The 22,894-nt window shown below is 34.0% G+C and overlaps 1 protein-coding gene across 20 annotated transcripts in view; it reads right to left on the reverse strand.

The window, feature by feature from the left end:
- Positions 1–22,894, reverse strand: part of CSNK1G3 (casein kinase 1 gamma 3) — a 129,931-nt gene that overhangs the window by 50,588 nt on the left and 56,449 nt on the right. For all 20 annotated transcript variants that reach the window (XR_011257259.1, XR_011257257.1, XR_011257258.1 and 17 more), the window contains 4 exons: positions 15,890–16,038; positions 13,523–13,757; positions 2,044–2,129; positions 1,843–1,927 (listed from right to left, as the gene is read on the reverse strand). Coding sequence is in view for 15 of the 20 variants with exons in the window: in XM_069591662.1 (XP_069447763.1) it covers positions 1,843–1,927; positions 2,044–2,129; positions 13,523–13,757; positions 15,890–16,038 (555 nt within the window). In the remaining 5 variants the exon portion in view is untranslated. The remainder of the gene's footprint in view (positions 1–1,842; positions 1,928–2,043; positions 2,130–13,522; positions 13,758–15,889; positions 16,039–22,894) is intronic.

The following is a 22,894-nucleotide window of genomic DNA, read 5'->3' on the forward strand; positions in this document are numbered from 1 at the left end:
GAGAGCAGAGAAGTAAAAGGCAAGGGATAAAGGGAAAAGATATACGCAACTGAATGCTAGCAAGGCTATGCTCAAAATCTTTCAAGCAAGGCTTCAGAAGTATGTGAACCAAGAACTTCCAGAAGTACAAGCTGGGTTTAGAAAAGGCAGAGGAACCAGAAATCAAACTGCCAACACTTGTTGGATCATGAAGAAAGCAAGGGACTCCCAGAAAAGCATCTACTTCTGCTTTAGCCTTTGCCTATGCAGATCACAACAAACTGTGGAAAATTCTTAAAAAGATGGGAATACCAGACCACCTTAACCTGTCTCCTGAGAAAACTGTATGTGGGCCAAGAAGCAACAGTTAGAACTGGACATGAAACACTGGACTGGTTCAAAATTGAGAAAGGAGGATGACAAGGCTGTATACTGTCACCCTGCTTATTTAAATTCTATGCAGAGTACATCATGCAAATGCCAGGCTGGATGAATCACAAGCTGGAATCAAGATTGCCAGGAGAAATATCAACAATCTCAGATATGTAGGTGATACCACTCTAACAGCACACAGGGAAGAGGAACTAAGGAGCCTATTGATGAGGGTGCAAGATCAGAGTGAAAAAGCTGTCTTAAAACTCAACATTCAAAAAAATAACATCATGGCATCCAGTAGCATCACTTCCTGTCAAATAGAAGGGGAAAAAGTAGAAGCAGTGACGGATTTTATTTTCTTGGGCTCCAGAATCACTGTGGACAGTGACTGCAGCCATGAAATTAAAAGACACTTGCTCCTTGGAAGGAAAGCTGTAACAAACCTAGCAGCATATTAAAAAGAAGAGACATCACTTTGCTGACAAAAGGTCCATACAGTCAAAGCTATGGTTTTTCCAGTAGTTACGTACAGATATGAGAGACCATAAAGAAGGCTAAGTGTGAAAGAACTGATACTTTCGAACTGTGGCAGTGGTGAAGACTCGAGAGTCCCGGGGATTTCAAGAAGACCTAATCAATCAATTCTAAAGGAAATCAACCCTGTTTATTCACTGGAGCTAAAGCCCTATATTTGGCCAACAGACACAAAGAGCCGACTCACTGGAAAAGACCGAGATGCTGGAAACATCGAAGGCAGAAGGAAAAGGGGGCCACAGAGGATGAGATGGTTGGAAAGCATCACTGACACAATGGACATGAATTTGAACAAACTCCAGGAGATAGTGGGAAACAGAGGAGCTTGGTATGCTACAGTCCAATGGGTCGTAAAGAGTCGGACATGACTTAGGGACTGAACAACAACATATTATAACAGGTATTTTAACTTATTATGGACACATTACTCTTATCCGTTAATTAATTTAGAAATCTTGAGTAAATTTTTGTTGAATGACTTCATGTGAGTTGCCAAAAAGGTACATGAGAACAAAACTATCTTCATAAAGTAAAAAATTAGCCTAAAAGTAATAAGGTTAGTAGATTTTGCTGTACTTGGAAAACTATACTACATCATATATCACATACATCCTTTGAGATTGATACTGAGATTCAAATGACTAAAACTGGATACCAAAACTTTACAGTTGGTATTTATGAGCAAATATTTCAACTTCTTGAAAGTATGTTGTTGAAGAAACTACTACTTTAGCTGGTACTGGCCAACACTATTAGAAGGATTTTTTTCCATTAATACCATCTTACAAAGCAAATATGTAAAGTGCCCCTGTGGTCTGTGTATCAAATGCTGACATCCTTTAAATCATATTTTTAAGCATGAAAAAAGTACTTATAAACTTAAGTAATGACAATTAACACTTACAGTTTTCTGTGTATAATAAGCACATGTATCAATACAGCATTATTCATTACCTGGAAAATTTTCACATAACACTTCTATTGGGGTGGCTCGTTTTGTATCTCCAATTTTCTGATACCTCTCTTTTAATGTGTCAGCCTAAAATAGAAAGAAAAAACTCTTGAGAAGTAATTTTAAAATTAAATACTTAGAAGAAAGTATCTTAATAAATTAATAACTTACTGAATTCAATAAAGAAACACAAAAACAATTACCTTTAAACCTTGCCAAGGAAGACTGCCTCTCAGAAAATACATGAACATGTGACCTAACGCTTCTAAGTCATCTCTTCTACTTTGTTCTGAAATATAAGAGAAACATAAATTTAATTTTCCTTTCCCAGGAAAGGATGCAAGAATGGAAAAATGATTCCTTCCTTACATGTAAATTAATCCCTGATAATTCCTCAAAGTTCAGTACATAAAATACAAGTCTAATCATGTCTAAACAATAATGGGTTTACAGTAAAATTATCATACATTTAAAAAATATGCCACTATGATTTTTTTTTTACATGCTACTGGAGATTTATTTTTTTCCTTAAATATTAACATCTGTTCCTACAAATAATGTAAGGAGGAACGGGTTCCATGATGAAAAACAGAGTCACTGTGTACTACAGCTCCATTTTACAAGATTTAGAATATAACATATTAAAAATTTTGAAAATACCTAGAACTAACAATGTTTAACTTTCTTTAGTCCTCCATTTCCTAAACTTAAATGAGCACAAAAATTCCATCCCACATACCATATTCTCCATTAGCATTAAATACCATTAATATATTGCACAATGTATTTTTAAAAGCACTTGTGTTTGACACATTCCAATGGTAGTAACTCCTCTGGCAGCAACAAAAATATGCTACCAGAACAAACTGCCACTTTCAAGTTTCTATTGTTCTAGTAACAAAATGTTGTATAGCATATAACTGAATGATATAATAACAGACCAAGACTCAGGGAGGCACTTACAAATATTTGCTGAGTGAATTTTTTTTTAATTTTTTTGTCACTTGAGCTAAATGCTTAATTTTTGTTAGTATTTTAAAATACAAACATGCTAAAAGTAAGAGGAGATAATAATAGTTTAATAAGAGCATGTTCATGTGCAAGATGTTTCATCCAAATGAACACTGAGACTATCCAAGCAGTACTAAATGCTTTAGGAAAAGCAAACCTTTCAAAGGACAGATCTGAACTAGAGTGAAAGGGTCAAAAATGTTTTAATTTTTACTACACAACCTTGGAATATTCTGTAATTGTCTTCTGAAACACTTGTTACAGTTTTAATAAACATGTCTGTGCTTTCATTTAATCAACATCTATCCTCTCACCTGACAACATCACAGGAGAACAGAGGTCTCTGGCTTTGTAAGAAATGTACACACTATTTTCCAAAGGGATTGTCCCATTTTATATTTCCATGAGCAATACATGAGACTTCAAGTTGCTCCAGAACCTATCATTTAGTATGGTCAATCTTTCCAATTTAGCCATGCTAATGGCCATGAAGTATCACCTCACTGTGATTTGAGTTTCACTGGGGACAACATTTTGAACATTGTTTCATGTTGTTACTGGTCATTCACATCTTTCTGTGACATGTTGTGACACTGTACTCATGTTTTAAAAATTATATTATTTGTCTTATAATAAATCTTAAAGAGCTGTTTGTGTATTTTGGATGTAAGTCATTTTCAGATACAAGCTTTGCAAATACTTTCTCCCACACTGTAGCATGTTTTCTTCATTTGCTTAACAGTATCCTTCAAAGAACAACAGTTTATATTTAGATGAAACCCAATTTATTGGACGTCTTTGTTGTTGTTTTATTGTTTACGCTTTCTTATGTCTTAACTAGAACATCTTTGACTACCCTAAGGTCACAAAGATTTTCTATGTTTCCTTCAAGAAATACTATAGTTTTGGTTCTAACATTTAAATCTATGAATCATTTGAAGTCTTTTTCTCCGGTTTTCTTTTGTTGTAAGGGTTTAGAGTCATTTTTTTCAATACTGATGCCTAGTTATTCTCACAAAGTTTCTTGAGAAGGCTGTCTTTTCCCCTTGGGCAACTTTTGCACTATCCTCAAAAATCAATTCAGCATCCATGTATGGGTCTATTTCAGAACTGTATTATGATTCAGTTATCTATGTCTATACCAACACCACCCAAAATAAGTAAAAGAAAAGAAAAAATAATGATAAATTAGAAAACAAATAATGAGAAAATGGACAACCAGTAAAGAAAAACATTGAAATCAAAGGCTGGTTATTTGTAAAGTTCAATAAAATTAATCCTCTCATTAGGATAAAGGAAAGAACACAAATTACTATTATCTGGGGGCATCCGGACAGATCCTACAGACAATAAAAGGATGATAAAGGAAGGTTACAAACTAACATTAAGCCAATACAGTCAACAACTTAGATGAAATGGACAAGTATTTTGAAAGCTATAAATTACCAAAATTACCTCAAGATGAAGACAGCTTTGTATTAAACAAAATTTAATTTATAATCTCCAAATATAACTATGGGCCCAGAAATGATCACTAGTAAATTCTATTAAACTTTTAAGGAACAATACCATTTCTACACAAACTCTTTCAGAAAACAGAAGAGAAGGAAACCCTCCCAACTTAATTCACTACCCTGTTACCAAAGCCAAAGGCATTACAAGCAAAGAAAACTACAGGAAATGTCTCTCATTAACACAGATGTAAAATCCTTAAAAAGAAAGTAAACCATGACCAAGTCAGGGTCATCCTATGACTTGAAGTTTGGTTTAACTTTCAAAAATCAATTGGTATAACTCTCTAAAATTAAAAGAAGATATGAATCTTAAGAACATCTCAAAAAATATAGAAAAAGTATTTGAGAAAAGCTAACATGCATTTATGATTTAAAGAAAAAAACTCTCATTCAAATAAAAAAAGGAAGCTTCTTCATATTGAAAAAGGTCCTCTATGAAAAAAACAAAAATACTTCTGTGAGGAAAAGGCATCCCTAAGATCCAGAACAAAGCAAGGATGTTCACTCATATTTTCTATTCAATATTGTACTAGAAGTTCCTGTCAGTACAACAAAAGAAAGAGAAAAAATTAAAAGATATCCAGATTATAACTGAAGAAGTGAAACTATTTTTCTTTGGTGACAATATGACTGCATATGTAGAAAATCCTAATCTAATCCACATAAAAAAAAAAAAAAAACCATGTTAGGACTAGTAAATGAATTTTGGCAAGGATATATGATACAAGGTCAGTATATAAAATTAATTGTATTCCTATATTAGAAATGAACAATTGGAAAATGAATGTGAACAGTAATAAAATTTCCAATAGCATCAGAAAACATGAAATGTGGGGATAAATTTATCAAAATACAAGCAAAACCTTGCAGTATTGCTTGTAATAATTATAGTATATGGTTTTAAAGACTAAATGCTAAGCAATATATAAATACAGTGGGCCCATCATATCTATGGGTTCTGCCTCTGTGGAGTCAACCAACCAACCATGGACTGAAATATCTGTAAAAAATAATTCCAGAAAGTTCCAAAAAGCAAAACTTGAACTTGCCAAGGGTTGGCAACTATTACAAAGTATTTATATTGTCTTAGTTATTATAAATAATCAAGAGATGATTTAAAGTATATGGGAGAATGTGTGTAGGTTATATGTAAATACTATGCAATTTTATATTAAGGGCTTGAGCATCCTTAGGTTTTGGCATCCTCAGGGTCCTGGAACCAATTTGTGGATACCAAGGGACAAGTATACTGAGCCTTACAGTAGGATTTTTACTAAGAAGAACTGGTCATAAAGGCAATTCTCCACTGATTCAGTCCAAGGGGAGGTTTAGTTATCACAGTGACAATAAGTCAAGATCATAAAGTGATCTTGTCTACATGCTTGTCTCACAGAAGTCTTATAACCTACAGAGTATTTAAAAATTCAAACCATAAATAGGAGCTATTAAAATAACCCTATTACCAAAACTCGGTCTGAAATATTCCTTACTCTGATAATTCCTTTCTTTCTGTTTTATCACCAACTGACAAATTTGAAAATAAATTTCACTGTGCAGTAACAGAAGTCATGAAGAGGGCTTTCTTTTTGAAACACAGTAACTAAAGAATACCTCCTCTGGTCTTTAACAGTTGAGTTAGATGAAAAAAATTCTCCCAAAGGTAATTTCACCCATATTAAATCTTGTTCACCATCTTTAAATTAGTTAACTACAAAGGATCATTTGAAAATGGATGTTTTTGTCAAAGGCAGAATCTTTACTATAGGAACTCTTGCTTTGACCAACTAAAACATTAAAAAGTGACAATTTTCTTTATAATAGGTATCATTAACAACTTATTGTTATTTTAACAACTTTTTGGCCAGAGACATTATTAATATTAATACATCTTTTGTAACCTGAACATTATTGACCAGAGAGCTTCAATATTCACTTAACTAACAAATCACTGGCCACAGCCATTAGTTTCTGCAAAAATCTCCCAGTCAATAATGTGTTAAATAGTTTCTCAAATAAATTTAAAAGTTATATAAAGAGTCAAATTAAAATTCTGCTCTTCGGGAATATATGTATCACATAAAGTAACACAACCAACACATATTACAAGCCTAGTGTGTGTCAGTGCTTCACACAGATGATCTTTTAAAGTTATAGCTATACTCCAAGTATCAGTAATCCCCCAATAAAGAAATTAAGGCTCAGAATGATTGGGACTAGCTCAAAACCATGCAGAATTTCAGATCATGTGTCTGTACTTTTTTTCATTTCAGAAAACAAGGTAGAGTCAATCAATTAATCAAATGCTTATTACAAATCTCTACAATGCTTTTCTATTTAAAAATCCTACTCATGCAACTCAACATTATTTTCCTCTTTTTAAAACTGACTTATTACCTAGCATTGTTTCCATTGCAACTGAATCTTTATTCAATTTTCAACAGAAAAATACCACCCCAAAATATCAAAAGTCCCACTAAAAGGTAGGAAACTCTCTAATATATGCATGTGTATTTCCAAAAATAAATCTATTACTGCATTTCCCTGCAAAAATAAAAAATGAGGCTAAAAACATATAAGTTAAACTAAATACAAGCATGACAAGAGAGCTGAACAACAAAAATTCTCACCAAAGAAAGTTTATTGTTTATATGTAACCAAAATATAAAAACAAAAATCACTACAAGCAAATAAATCACTACAAGCAAATAAATATAAATCACTTTATATTTCCTTCTAAAGGTTTAAAGTTATTTTTCCTTGGCATCTCATAAAAAAAAAATACAACAACTCTCATAAGATTCACTGAGCTTATTCACATTTTTCAAAATCACATAACTGAGTTTCTTAGAAATGAAAACACAAACTCAAAAGAAAAAAGACAAGCATAATTATGCAAGACAATTCTCAGCAACAACCCACTAATCCAAATACCTTATCTAGCAACATCAAAAATTCATAAAGAAAAAATACGTTTTAAGTCCTCTTAAAAATCTAGTTATCTTAATTTAGATATAATTCCAATAAGTTTGGCTATCAGGTTACAAGAAGCAAAACAAAAGATGAGAAAGTGCTGCCAGCAGTAGGTGTACTACACACGGTAACAAAAAGTAATCATAAACATAGGTGATGGGATAAAAATCTGTTTAGAAAAAAAAACACTGCTTCAAGACCTACTGTATGGTAGTGGCTAAGGAACAGACAAATAGATCAATGAACAGAATACAGAGGCCAGAAATAGACTCTCATTAACACAGTCAACTGACCTTTGACAAAGAAGCAAAGGCAATACAATGGAGCAAAGATAAAGTCTTTTTAACAAATGGTGCTAAGACAGCTGAACATTCATATGTAGGAAAATGAATCTAGACACAGAACCTACACTGTTCACGATTCAAATTAACTAAATTAGATAGGAGACCTAAACATGAAACACAAAATTACAAAGTTTTTAGAAGATAACACGGGAGAAAATCTAGATGACCTTGGGTTTGGTGATGACTTTTAAGATGTAATACTATAAGCACAATACAGGAAAGAAATAACTGATAAACTGGACTTCATTAAAACTTCAAAAAAATACCATCAAGAGAATAAAAAGATAAGCCACAGACTGGCAGAAAATATTTGCAAAAGACACATCTTATAAAAAACTGTTATCTGAAAGAGACAAACACACTTAAAATTCAACAATAAGAAAATAACCTAGTTGATTAAAATGGGCCAAAGACCTTAATAGACACCTCACCAAAGAAGATATGCAGATGACAAATAAGCATATGAAAAGATGCTCCACATCACATGGCATCAGGAAATGCAAATTAAAACAAGATAACATTACAGGCCTATTGAAAGTCTAGTCGCTCAGCTGTGTCCAACTCTTTGCAACCCGTGGACTGTAGCCCACCAAGCTCCTCCGTCCATGGGATTCTCCAGGCAAGAATACTGGAGTGGGTTGCCATTTCCTTCTCCAGGGGATCTCCTCAACCCAGGGATCGAACCCAGGTCTCCCACATTGCAGGCAGATGCTTTAACCTCTGCACCACCAATCCAGAACACTAACAATATCAAATGCTAGTGAGAATGCAGAGCAATAAGAACTCTCATTCATTGGTAGTTGGAATACAAAATGGTAACCACTTTGGAAGACAATTTGGGGGTTTCTTACAAAACTAAACATACTCATACCACATGTTGAAGCAACTGAGCTTTTTATATTTACACAAAGGAGCTGAAAACCTTATGTCATACAAAAACCACACAAGGATGTTTACAGCAGTTTTAGTCATAACTGCTAAAACTTGAAAGCAATGAAGAGATCCTTCAGTAGATGAATGGATAAATAATCTGTGTTATCTCCAGATAATGGAAAATTATTCAACACTAAGTGAAATGAGTTATCAAGCCATGAAAAAACATGAAGGAAATTTAACTATATTTTACTAAATGAAAGAAGCCAATCTGAAAAGGTTACATACTGTATGATTCCAACTATACGGAATCTGGAAAAAGCAGAACTATGGAGACAGGAAAAAGACCAGTGGTTGTCAGGGGCTGGAGAGAGGAAGGGATTAAGTGAAGCACAGAGGATGCTTAGAAAGTGAAACTAACCTCTAGGATACTACAGGCAGACACATGTCATTATAAATTTGTCCAAACCCACATAATACACAACACCAAGAGTGAACCCCAAAGTAAACTACAGACTCCTGGCAATAACGATGCATCAGTGCAGATTCACTGATTATCAAAAATGTACCACTTTGGTGTGATCGTGTTACAGTGATCACATGTGGGGACAGGGTAAAAATGAAACCTCTGTACTTTCTGCCTAATTTTGCTGTGAATTTAAAACTGCTCTAAAAATTAATGTTATTTTTAAAAAATACAAAACTATTTAAATGCACTTTTTCAAAACTTATTTAAATATACATCCTAACACTCTCTAAGTGATCTTGAGGGTATCACTTAAGAACAACAATCATACAAAAATTATGACACTGAAATATCAAGAAAACACCAATTAGGTTTATTATATTTTATTTCAAAAAGCAAGGAATTGTGCAGTATATTTTTAAACTGTTAAAATGTAATGGAAAAATGAAAACACAAGCTTTTAAACTGTTAAAAAGCTGTCTGGGGAGGCTTCAGGAGTAGGTCTCAGGATTTGGGGCAATTAGCTGGAAATTATACACACTGCATCACTGAATGAAAAAATTATGATTCTGTGATTACTTCTCTCCCATTCTGAGCACTTTTCACTGAGGGAATTAAAATACCATTTTTCTTTGGAACATAGATTCTTCTTAACAATTACAAAGCAACTGACAACTTATTCCTCAAATCCTAGTCTTTTAACTCATGAATACTCAGTAATATTTAAAAATAAAAGACAAGTTTATTTCAAGACACTTACTAAGGAGAAAAACATAGTATTTACTTAATTTCAAATGACTCCAATAGGAAAAAAAAGACAAAAAGTAATCCAAAGAAAGATTATAAAATGAGGCTCAAAGCACTTGAGAAAAAAAAGTATTTTAAAAATTATTAAAAAGAAGATACTTGACGAGATGCAATTAAAAATAATTCAACCTGATAGTACTAAAGAATGCTTCCATTAAAGCAAACCAAGGAAATCAACATTTGTCACATGCAGCTTTACTGAGATTTCATCTTGATCAGTGACTTCAGCAAGTACAAGAAAAATATTACACAAATGAATCACTATATCTTCCTTCTAGACATAAATCTTCTAATTAAGATCAACAGACACACATATACCACAGAAATAAAGATACTAAATTCTATAATGTGATCTTAACACTATTCCTCCATTTTATATTAAGGGACAACTTTTTCCTTTTTGAATCTGATACAGTGTCCATCTCCACAAAAGAAAATTACATATAAACCTGAACAAATGTTCCCCTGACCAAATTCTCTACTTTGAAAAGTTCCTGTAAGTAAGAAGTCCTTGTTTGCATAAAAGTGAATGAATGAATAAGAAGACTTTAAAAGCAACAACCAAAGTCCCAGTAAAGTAGGAAAGGAAGAAATCATATATACATACATTAAAATCAGCACTAAAAGGTCACTTTTTCATTGTTCTTAATCTCTTCCTGATTCCTCACAAAGCCAACTGCTCTAAACTCAAAACACCACTAACTATTTCATGTTCACAGCCTCTTCAAACTTATAAAATGCTTTAACTCTAGCACTCAAACTCACTCTACATTAGCTCATTCTTAATTTTAAAAAAAGGAACGCATATAATCTGTCAAATAAATTTTATATTTTTACCATCCATTCCAAAATTCTACATCAAAACTGAGAATGAGAGCTTTTACAAATGAGAGAAAATAAGGTTTAAAGCTTTTGTTCTTTGCAGAACTTGCCAAATAAATAATTTTGTGTTTGCTTCCTGAAAGAAGAGTAAAAAAGAGATTATAATAGTTAAATGCCATTTCCCAAGCTCTGAAGGTTTTTTTTAACAAGGGCAAACATATCAGTCTACTTTGCCATTTCTACAAATAGAATCCTGTTACATTTACTATTGTTCAGATAAAGAACACCAGGCCAGAAGGAAGTCATGACTTCATGTCTCATAATAAAGCGAACCTTTGTTAGTTGTTATAAATTAGTCTTAACAACTTCTATGAAATGAAAATTTCTCAGACACTGTTCATATAAACATAGATGTGCCTGGTTTTAACAGAAGACACAATCCTGAAAGCTGTATATCTACCCAAACATGTTTTAAAATCTATCAGGAAAGTTTGTTATTGAAAAGCACTCACACAAATACCACCTGAAATATAAATACTACTGACTTAAAAAAAAAAAAAGGAAAACTTACATTTTCAGGTACTCCAAAAACCTGAAAAAATATCAAGAGTCTACTATCAGCTATCAGGGAAGACGCCATGTGCTATTTAGGCTGAAAGGCAGAAGCAGCAAACAACCGTGGATAGCAGACAGGTCTGGAGAGAATGGTTAAAGAAGCAGCTAAGACCTAAGCTAGAGGCTGGATGAGATGACTTCTAAGGCTCTGAACAAACTGTGACTGTATTTTAAGTGATAGTGGATAAATACTGATCAATTTACGTTCCTGTCTCTTCTCTCTATGAGTAACATGGTAGATACAGAATCTAAAAGCAGAAACTTAAGTTAGAGTTCCTATGATATGAAATCTGACCAAGGCTTAAGACTTAAGAATAAACTATTGTAAACACAACCTAGAACCAATTTTCTTCAAAAACACACAAAAGTAATCCAATGGGAAAGAGTATTACAAAAAGAGTATCTCAAGCCTATCTCACACCACACAAAAAATGAATTCTAGGTGGCAGAAGAAAACACAACATGTTCTCATTATAATGGGCAAAGATTCCTTAGGATTTGAAAAGTAGTAATCATAAAAGAAAAAATTGATAAATTAGACTTCATAAGTATTTACAACTTTTGCTCATCAATTGTCAACACTAGGAAAATGAACAGACAAGCCTCAGATTAGAAAAAAATGTTCACAGGGCATACATTTGCCAAAAGACTCATATCCAGAATATGTAAAGAATCCTAAAAGTAAGCAATGAAACAACATGCACACCACAAAAGAAGATATGCAAATGGTCAATAAGCACATGAAAAGTCCTTACAACCGTTAGTCACAGTAAAATAAAACAGCACGACAGATATTCAGTAAAATGGCTAGGATGAAAAAGACAGACAATACCAAATATTGTCAAGAATGTGAAACAAACAGAACTCCCATTTGCTGCTGGTAGAAATCAAAACAGACACACATTTCCTAGTTTTATTATGTGTGTATGTGTTTATTAGTCAATAAAAGGACCCAGGGCTGCTTAGAAAATGTTGTATCTGGGCTAGAGTAGAAAAGCTATAAGATGAGCCTGGAACAACATGCTGCATAAAAAAGGAAAGACGTTTCCCAAGAGTCATGAGAACATGCCAAAGGAACAGCAGAGCCAGCACGGCAGAGCAACCAGCAGCCAAATTTGGGACAATCTGCACTTCAAAATAAATGACGATATAATGATAGCAATGGACTATAACACATCCAATTATACCAGAATCCATGAGTCCATGCTTATATAAGTTAACAAGCAAGGGAAGAAGGGACAGCCTTTGCCTACATTAAAATGTAAACTAGAATACATAAGGAATCAGAAAGGAATCAAAAAATAATCTAGTAGGTATAAATTTGATGAGAAACAAACCTATTTCCAAAATCTCAAAACTCACCTTAGAAAACATTTTCTAAATACAAAGGGAAAATAAGAAACTGTTAAGTGCAGAAACTTAGCAGTCACTACCCTAGGCAAGTGATCAAAGCTACTTGGAACCAAGGTGACATCATGTCCCTTCTGACATGATGCACTGAGATCATATCACTTCTATGATATCTGTGCTTAAACTGCACATCCAAATATAATCATGAAGAAATATGAGATAGCCTCAAACACAGGACATTCTACAAGACAGCCTGCACTCCAAAAAATGTCAAGGTTGTGAACCATTAAGAAAGGCAAGGAACTGTCCCAGATGAAAAGAGACTGAACAGATATGACAAAAAGATGAAATATGTGATCCTGAACTGGAACTTGAACCAAAGGGAGAAAGAGCTGTAAGAAATTCTGTGCAGTTGATATTATTTTATCCTTTATACAAATAAGGGATCTTCTTTAAAAGGTTAAATAATAGTACAAAGTAAACAGTTACCTCTAAGATATGTATTCTCAGTATTCAATGTATTAGGGCAGGTTGCTATCTCCCTGGCTAGCTGTATCAGAGAGCTAAAGTCTTTATACACATTAAAATTCAGTTAAAATTAAGTATTTTCTGACATTCTTTTAACAGAAATAATCAAATGGATCACCCTAAGTGTATCAAAGTTGAATATTTCAAGTTACAAAAAAAAAAAGATAAAGTAAATTTAAGGATATCTGTCATCCATTTATTTTAAACAAGTTACTTTAAAAGACTTATCAAATACAAGGGAAAGTACAGTCTACATGAGATAAATAAAAATTACAATAGAAGCAACTGTAACCTGCAAAAATTAAACCATAATAATAAATAAAAACTCACACTTGTCAGTATACTGAGTTCAAACATCCATACTTACAAAAGGTAAACATACCTTTCCCTAAATGTGTGTTTATGCTCATATATCTAGCTGTTCCTGTAAGGCTCTTGTGTTCTCTGTATGGTATGTGTTTCTTTGTCTCTGGATCAATATATTCCTTTGCCAAACCAAAATCTATAATATGAATAACTTGCTGGGTTTTGTTTCCCGGCCGGCCTATTAAGAAGTTCTCAGGTTTTACATCTCTGTATATCAAGTTCTTTGAATGGACATATTCCATGCGAGAAATCTTGATGCAAAAAAGAAAAAAAAAAAGAAATTTTATTTTAGGCTTGACTAGCATAAAATAGGATGAGAGCGGCAAGACAATTTTCACAATGAAAACAACGTAAAGAAGAAAAAAAAACAAAACAGAAATTGTTTTAGCCCCTTAAAAGCAACATGCTATCACTCCATAGTTTCTCAAAAACATGTTCAATTATGATTAAAAATCTCTGCTTTTTCTATTTTGGGCACTTATAAATGGAAATGCTTGAATTTTATGAATTCCTTTAATATCAGGAAGACTGATTTAATCAAAACTTTCAGATGGTGCCATCTTATACAATCAAACAGATTTACCAATACAAAATCTTAAAAGTATAAACAGATATATTCAGGAAACTGCATTTATTTTTCCTTTTCAGTTCAATAATGGAAAAACTTTTATAATTACACTAAAGAAACTTAAGAGAGTTTAACTGTTAAAAACAGTTAACAGAGCACCCTTCAGTCATATTTTTATTTTTCATAATTTGGTTACTTTTCTTACATATTAAACGTTTAAAAAAATACTGAAACTAGAAAACTTTGGAATACAACTCTAATAATAATATAATACATTTTTATTCCTTGCTTTACAATTACTCAATATTCACTGTATAAATTGTCACAAAATAAAACATTACAAATAAGTAAATAAAAGTGCTTCATTCAGTAATAATCATGATTCACAATACAATGTAAGTGAACACAGTCACTCAAGCCATTTTAGTTTGTTAACAAATTTTGGGTCATATATATACATAACATTCTATGACTTATACTTTTACAATGTGTTATGAGCATTTTTCAGGTAATGAAATATTCTTTTACAATGTGTTATGAGCGTTTTTCAGGTCATGAAATATTCTTTTAATAAACACTTTTTAATGACTACATATTATCTTATCGTTAATAATAATTTATTCAACTAACTTATCTCTGTGCATCTGGGTTGTTTCCCACTTTATTATAGACATCTCTGGACAAAAAGCTTTAAGTACACCTGAATACTTTTACAGGGTAAATCTGCAGAAGTGAAAAAAATCAATAGATAAAAACAATTCTAAGACTTCTGCAACATATACTTATTAACATTTGTTTAGAAACTTCCTTAAAAATTATCCTCTAAGTTATTTCCCCATGCTGCTGCTACTGCTAAGTTGCTTCTGTTGTGTCTGACTCCGTGCGATCCCATAAACGGCAGCCCACCAGGCTCCCCCATCCCTAGGATTCTCCAGGCAAGAACACTGGAGTGGGTTGCCATTTCCTTCTCCAGTGCATGAAAGTGAAAAGTGAAAGTGAAGTCGCTCAGTCATGTCCAACTCTGTGTAACCCCATGGACTGCAGCCTACCAGGCTCCTCCATTCATGAGATTTTCCAGGCAAGAGTACTGGAGTGGGGTGCCATTGCCTTCTCCGTATTTCCCCATAGGCTCCCTGAAATTTAAATGATGTCGAAGACTCCCTCATTAGTTTGTTTCTTCTTTTCCTAGGCCATTTTACATTAATTTACTGAGATTAAAAACCTGTGTTTCTGAGAGTTCTCTTCTTTAAGTATTCATTTTTTTCCCCCAATATGGCAGGTCTTTCTTTAGTTTTATTGAGAAATCTCCATACTATTTTCCACAGTGGCTATACCAATTTACATTACTACCATCAATGTTCGAGAATTCTCTTTTCTCTATATCACCTATGTTTGCTATTTTCATTTTTTTAATTTATTGTTTTATTGAAGGATAATTGCTTTACAGAATTTTATTGTTTTCTGTCAAACCTCAACATGAATCAGCCATAGGTATACATATATCTCCTCCCTTTTGAACCTCCCTAAGTATTCATTTTTGACATGAAAAGAGTGCTGGAAAAAACTTAATTTTCAAACTGAGCAGTCTGATCTTAAAGCAATACGATACTAATTTTTTCATACAAAAAAATATCTGAATCAGTTCTTTTAAGCTACATTCATCCTTACAAGACAATATGAAAAGTAGACATATTTTTATTAGGTTGAATGCTGTGGACGACAATGTTGCAGAACTTTTAACTTTTAATGTAACTTAGTAACAAAATGGAACCATACAATTGTTCTAGCAGCTTCAAAACATCCTGCTTTACTTACCAGTTGGATAGCTATCATGAGAACCGTTTTAAGAGAAAATGTTCTGTCACACAAATCAAACAAATCTTCCAAACTAGGTCCCAGTAGTTCCAGCACCATAGCGTTGTATTTACCACAAGGGCCAAAATAGTAAACTTGAGGTATACCATCTGGGGGAAAGAAGAAGGACTTTAATAACTTCCTCATCTTAAATATCAAACTTTGCTTCCTAGAAAATCAATACACAATTTTTAAAATATTCTATAGTTTGAAGAACCGTAGCAGGATTTTTACTTTTTCTGTTCAAACTTTTCTTGACCCAGCCTCCTCCCTCGTGAATCACAGGGAGCCAAGTTACACCTCTGCTCCACCTGCACTGCAAACTACGTTATAAACACTGCTTCACTGCTGGTCTCCATCACTTCACCACAGAAAGGAACTGTGCATTTGAGCCTTATTATTTCCATGGCCTACAGAAATGTCTGGCACACAGGAAAGATCTTATTTGTACTGAAAAAAAAGGAGCCACTGCACTCTTTGATCAACCCCAAGATTCCCATCCTCTGATGTACACATCCCTCCAGTGTATGATCCTTCTCCTCCAATTATGGGCAAGATTCCCAGATTTTCCTCTCATCATTAGGCTGTATTATATGGCAAAGGTAACATAGTTAAGGGCCATGTCACTGGAGTTCAATCAAAAGGGAGATTATTCCGATGCGCCTGACCTAATCAGGTAAGACATTTTAAAAGCCATTCTACAAGTCAGAAATATTCAAAAGCAGCAGAGCAGTTCTGCTGACGTTATAAACAAACTACCATGTTGCACAAGATGGCCACATGCCAGAAAACGGTGGGCAGGCTCTAGGAGCTGAGAGCTTCGTCCCACAGCCCCAAAAAAGTCAATTTTGAAAATACCAATGAACCTGGAAGAAGACTCTGAGCCTCAGAAAAGACTGCAGGCCAGGGTCACACCTTGATCTAAACCTAGAAGGACCCTCAAAAAAGGACAAAGCTAAACTATGCCTAGACTCCACAGAAACTGGAAGAAGACAATAAAGTTTCTTATTCTGTATCACTAATTACTAAATAATTCATTATGCTAGAACACAAAATAATACAAACTCCAAATATAAAGCCTGCATGCACAGAAAATCAAATGTACTTTACTTTTACTTTTTCATGTATTTTTAAAAATTTGTTTGTTTTTAACTGGAGGATAACTGCTTTACAATATTGTATTGGTTTCTGCCATATATCAACATGAATCAGATACAGATATACATTATGTCCCTTTCCTCTTGAACCTCTCATATACTTCATTTTCAGAACTAAGACTCCCAACAAATTAACATATAATAGGTGATCATTTTATTTTAATACTGCATCTATTTGTTTTGAGGAAATGAACAACTTCATCTTAAATTCTTCAGTTTTACTTACAAGTGTTTTTTGTTTTGTGTAATGGCTTTGGAAGGGAAAAAACTTTCTAAAATATACTAAAACCTTCCCTCATTCTTTTCAAAATAAAGAGCATAAGGAATGCAATTTCACTCTTACTGTTTATTCTATCATTTTGCATAGTAAGTACTACATGGGCAAAATAAAACATTGGACTGGAAGCCAAGATAATTAGGTTCTTAGTCTGTCTTAATACTAACTATTCAAGTAGACTTCAGTTTAACTATAATATCAATAGTTTAGAAAAGACCAATTTTTCCTGAAATGTGACTGTGAGGGAGGTGTTAGGACAGCTGAAGATAGGAAGGTAACATAATATAGTCATGATAGGCACAGAGGAAGGAGACACAGTCAAACTGCATACATGGTCCCCTCCTCAAAAACAGAGATTCTCATACACTCCCATGTGTATAAAGATACACTCCCATATATATACATACACTCTCATGTGTCTATCATCACCCTGCACCACACCCCAGACAAACACACACATTTTCCCCTGCCAAAAGAATCATTATAGCATGAGTTAAGGTTGGTTGAATGGGAGGATGTGGAGTCACAGACACAGAGGATCCAAAGCATGTATATGGAGGGCCGCGCACGAGTTACATGTGGATTTTTCACTGTGCAGAGGATCACTGTCCCTAACTCCTGTGTTTTTCAAGGGTCAGCTCAACATTGCTAAATTCCAAAGAGCTCCAAAATGAAGCTCATGCTTAATAAGAATAGAAGTAAGGCTATATAACTCTGAATATTACAGAGAGTGTTTGAGAAATACTTTAGTCAGTTACAGTCAATACTTGGATCAAATAAATGTGGCCTAAATCTTCTTCCAATTCAAGTTTTTCTGTTGTCCCTGAATCGTTTTTTTTGTTGTTGCTGTATTAAAAGTTTCAGGTGTGCAACATTATAATTTGACATTTGTACAGGCATTCCTTGTTCTGTTGCGCTTCACCAGTATTTTTTTTTTATTACAAATCGGAAGTTTGTGGCATCCCTACAAAGAGCAAGTCTTTGGTGCCCTTTCTCTAACAGCATCTGTTCATTTCACGTCTTTGTGTCACATTTGGACAATTTTCACAGTATTTCTGACTTTTCTGAATGGGAGCTTCCCTTGTAGCTCAGTTGGTAAAGAATCTGCCCGTAACGCAGGAGACCCAGGTTCAATTCCTAGGTCAGGAAGATCCCCTAGAGAAGCAAATGGCAACCCCACTCCACTATTCTTTCCTGGAGAATCCCATGGACGGAGGAGCCTGGCAGGCTCCAGTCCATGGGGTCACAAGAGTCAGACACGACTTAGCAATTAAACCACCACCTTAGCATGGGTTCTTACTAGAGCCATTCATACCATATTTGAGTTATATCTATCCATATGATGTATAAAAAAGACAAAAGGCTCAGAAATAGTGGATAAGAGACTCATTAATTATTCTAACTCTGACATATGGCTTTTACTATGCTATATACATTAACAGCCTAGTGATACAATTAAGATTTATCAATAGCTCTTAGTTACTAAGTTTTCAAAAATATTTCTAAGATGTTTCCTCCTGCCTCTGTGCCACTGAAAAGTATTTTTATGTTCTTAATCTAGCAATCTCTAATAACCCATTTCCTGTCGCTTCAAGCCATAAAGATGCTCACCGAACTCAGGAGGAGAATGGATTAACATAGAGACAGAAACACAGAAAAGTACCAAATAAATTATAACTGAATTAAAACCATATATATCCTAGAGGGGTTCAGTGGTGGACTGGATGAGGTAAAAGACTGAATCAGTGAGCTGCAAGACAAAACAACTGAACTTATCCAGACAGAGAAGCAAAATGAATCTTAAAAAGTGGAATTAACTGAAGAAACCACTGAGACAGCATAAAGCAAAATAACATTTGCATTACATAGATCCCAGAATAAGAAAAGAAAGAAAAGGGGCCCGAAAATTCATCTGAAGAAATATGGCTAAAAACTTCTCTAATCTGTAGAAGGAAACAAGACATCCAGGTCCAGGAATTCCAGAGAGTTCCAATAAAGATTAACTTTAACAAATATACACCAAGACATGTCATAATTAAAACGGTTTAAGTTAAGGATAAAGAGAGACTCCTAAAAACAAGAGAAAACCAACTTATTACCTACAAAGTAAATCCCATAAGGTAATCAGCAGACTCTCCAGCAGAAACTTTACAGGCCAAAAGTAAGTGGCACAACGTATTCAGAGTGCTACAAAGGAAAAAACTTTCGACCAAAAATTCTCCATCTAGCAAGTTTATCATTCAGGATTGAAGGAAGGATGAAGAGTTTCCCAGATAAACACAAGCTTAAAGAGGTTCATCACAACTAAACTGGCCCTATAAGAAATATTGAAGAGGTTTCTTAAGCTGAAAAGAAAAAGAACTAATTAATAATAAGAAAACATACACAAGTAAAAAATATTATTGGAAAAGGTAAACATAATAAAGGTAGTGTATCAATCACGTATAAAGCAAACATTGTAGTTTAAAGACAAAAAGCAGTAAATTTAAATTAAATTCCAATAACAACGGATGCATTAAGAGACAATATATGTCATCTAAAGCATCAAACATTGAGAAAAACTTTATTTTGTTAGATAAAGCTTTGGAATTTAAGGTGCTACCAGTTTAAAACAGGCTACTACTTATATAAACAGTTCTATGTGATTCTTATAATAACCACTGGGAAAAAAAAACTTGTAGTAAATACAAAAAAGAAAATGGAAAGAAATGTAAATATAACACTGAAGAAAACTACCAAAACACAAAGAGGAAAAGAGAAGAAAGGAACAGAGAGGAACCACAAAACCACGAGAAAAAAATTAACAAGCTGACAATATGTACATATTTACCAAGAACTACTTCAAATGTACATGGACTAGAACAGCCAATTAAAAGACACTGAGGGACTGTTTGAATTTAAAGGAAAAAAAAAGACCTATCTACATGCTGTCTACACAAGACTCACTTCAGGAGAAAGGATACACACAGTCTGTAAGTGAAGAAATTGAAAAACATTTCAATGCAAACATAAATGAAAAGAAAGCTGGACTAGCTACACTCCTATCAGAGAAAAAGATTTTAAAACAAAGACTATAAAAGACAAAGCAGAGCAAACATAATGATAAAGATGTCGATCCAGGAAAAAGGGCAAACATTTATAAACGTATGTGCATCTAGTAGAGGAGGACTAACATATACAGCTCAAATACTAACAAACCTAAAGGAGAAACTGAAAGCAGACAGTAATAGCAGAGGGCCTCAACACCCTACTTACATCAGTGGATAGATCACCCAGAAAAAAATAATCAGAAAGAAGACAAACTTAAATCATGGGTTAGATTATATGCATTTAATATATAGAATATTCCATCCAAAAACACCAAAATATACATTCTTTTCAAGGGCACACGAAACATTCTCCAAGACAGATCATAGATTAGGTCACAAAGTCTCAGAATAAATTCAGAAAGGCTGATATCATATCAAGCATATTCTCCAACCACAGTTCTATGAAACTAAGTATCAACCACAAAGCACAAAATCATAGAAATTAATAAACAACATGTACCAAACAACCAATAGGTCAATGAGGAAATTAAAAAATACCTAGAAACAAGTGAAAGCAGTGTAACAACATACCAAACTCCATGGGATGCAGCAAAAGCAGTTCAAAGAAGAAAGTCCATAGCAATACAGGCCTACCTTAAGAAGCAAGAAAAATCCAAAATAAACAATATAACTTTACACCTAAAGGAAACAAAAAAAAATAAATGAAGCTCAAAATTAGAAGGAAGGAAGATATGAGGGGAAATAAATGAAAGACATTTAAAAAACAATAGAAAAGATGAATGAAACAAGAGCTAGTTCTTTGAACAGATAAAACTGACAAATCCTTGGCTAGACTAATCTTAAAAAACAGCAAAAGAGGACTCAAAATCAAACTGTAAGAGGAGAAATTACAAATGATACAACAGAAATACAAAAAATTATGAAACCACTACGCACAGTTACATATCAATAAATTAGACAACTTAAAAAGAATGGAAAATTCCTAGAAACATACAAGCTCCCAAGACTGAATCATGAAGAAACAGAAAATCTGAATAGAATAACTACTAGTAAGGAGACTTAAAGAGTAATCAAAAAGCTCCCAGCAAACTCAAGTCTCGGATCAGATGGCTTTCATCAATAAATTATTCAAAACATTCAAAAAGATTTAATACCAACTCTTCTCAAACTCTTCCCAAAAACTGAAGAGGAGGAAAACCTTCCAAACACATCTCAGGAAGACACCATTACTCTGATACCAAAACCAAACAATGACCCCCATTAAAAAAACAACAGGCCAATATCCTTGATGAGGGCTCCCCAGGAGGCAAGGTGGTAAAGAATCCACCTGCCAGTGCAGGAACCACAGGAGACTCAGGTTTGATCCCTGGGTCAGGAAGACCCTCTGGAGTAGGAAATGGCAACCCAATCCAGTATTCTTGCCTGGAAAATTCAATGGACAGAGGAGCCTGGCGAACTACAGTCCATGGGGTCACAAAGAGTCGGACACAACTCAGCGACTGAACACACACATCCTTGATGAACAAAGCTGCAAAAATCCTCAACAAAATATTAGCAAACCAAATCCAGCAATACATTAAAAGAATCATCCATCAAGATCAAGTGGGATTAATTCCAGCGATGCAAGAACGTTTAACATCTGCAAGCCAATCAACATGATACATTATATTAACAAAATGAAGGATAAAAATCACATGATTATCTCAACAGACTCAGAAAAAGCATTTGATAAAATTCAATTTATGAATTTGAAAAATTAATTTATTTTTTTAATGGGCAGAGCATCTGAATAGGCATTTTTCTAAAGACACATCAAAAGGCCCATGAAAAGGTGTTCAACATCACTAATTATGAGGGAAATGCAATCAAAACCACAATGAAAGATCACCTCACACTTGTCAGAATGGCTATTATCAACAAGAAAAAAAATAACAAATACTGGAGAGGATATGGATAAAGGGAACCCTTGTACACTGTTGGTGGGACTGAAAATTGGTGCAGTCATATGGGAAATAGCATTGAGATTCCTCAAAAAATTAAGAATAGAACTGCCATCTGACCCAGCTATTTCCACTTCAGGTATTATCCACAAAACACAACACGATGTGAAAAGACACATGAACCCCTAAATACTGCAGCATTATTTACAATGGCCAAGAAACAGAAATAAGCTAAGTGTTCATGGACGCATGAGTGGATAAAGCAGATGTGGTGCACACACATGAAGGAACACTACTCCACCACAAAAAGGGAAGGAAATCCTGCCATCTGTGACAGCACGGGTGGACACTGAAAGTTTTATGCTAAGTGAAATTAGCAAACAAGACAAATACCACAAAATTTTACTCATGTGTGGGATCTAAAACAGACGAAATGAATAAATACACAAAATACATGAGAAAAAACTCACAGATGCAGAAATTAGATTACTGGTTACCAGAGGGAAAGGGTGTTGGGGGAATGAGTGAAATGGGTAAGGGGA

The sequence above is a fragment of the Ovis canadensis genome, chromosome 5 (genome assembly GCF_042477335.2).
Source record: "Ovis canadensis isolate MfBH-ARS-UI-01 breed Bighorn chromosome 5, ARS-UI_OviCan_v2, whole genome shotgun sequence".
Lineage (NCBI taxonomy): Eukaryota > Metazoa > Chordata > Mammalia > Artiodactyla > Bovidae > Ovis > Ovis canadensis.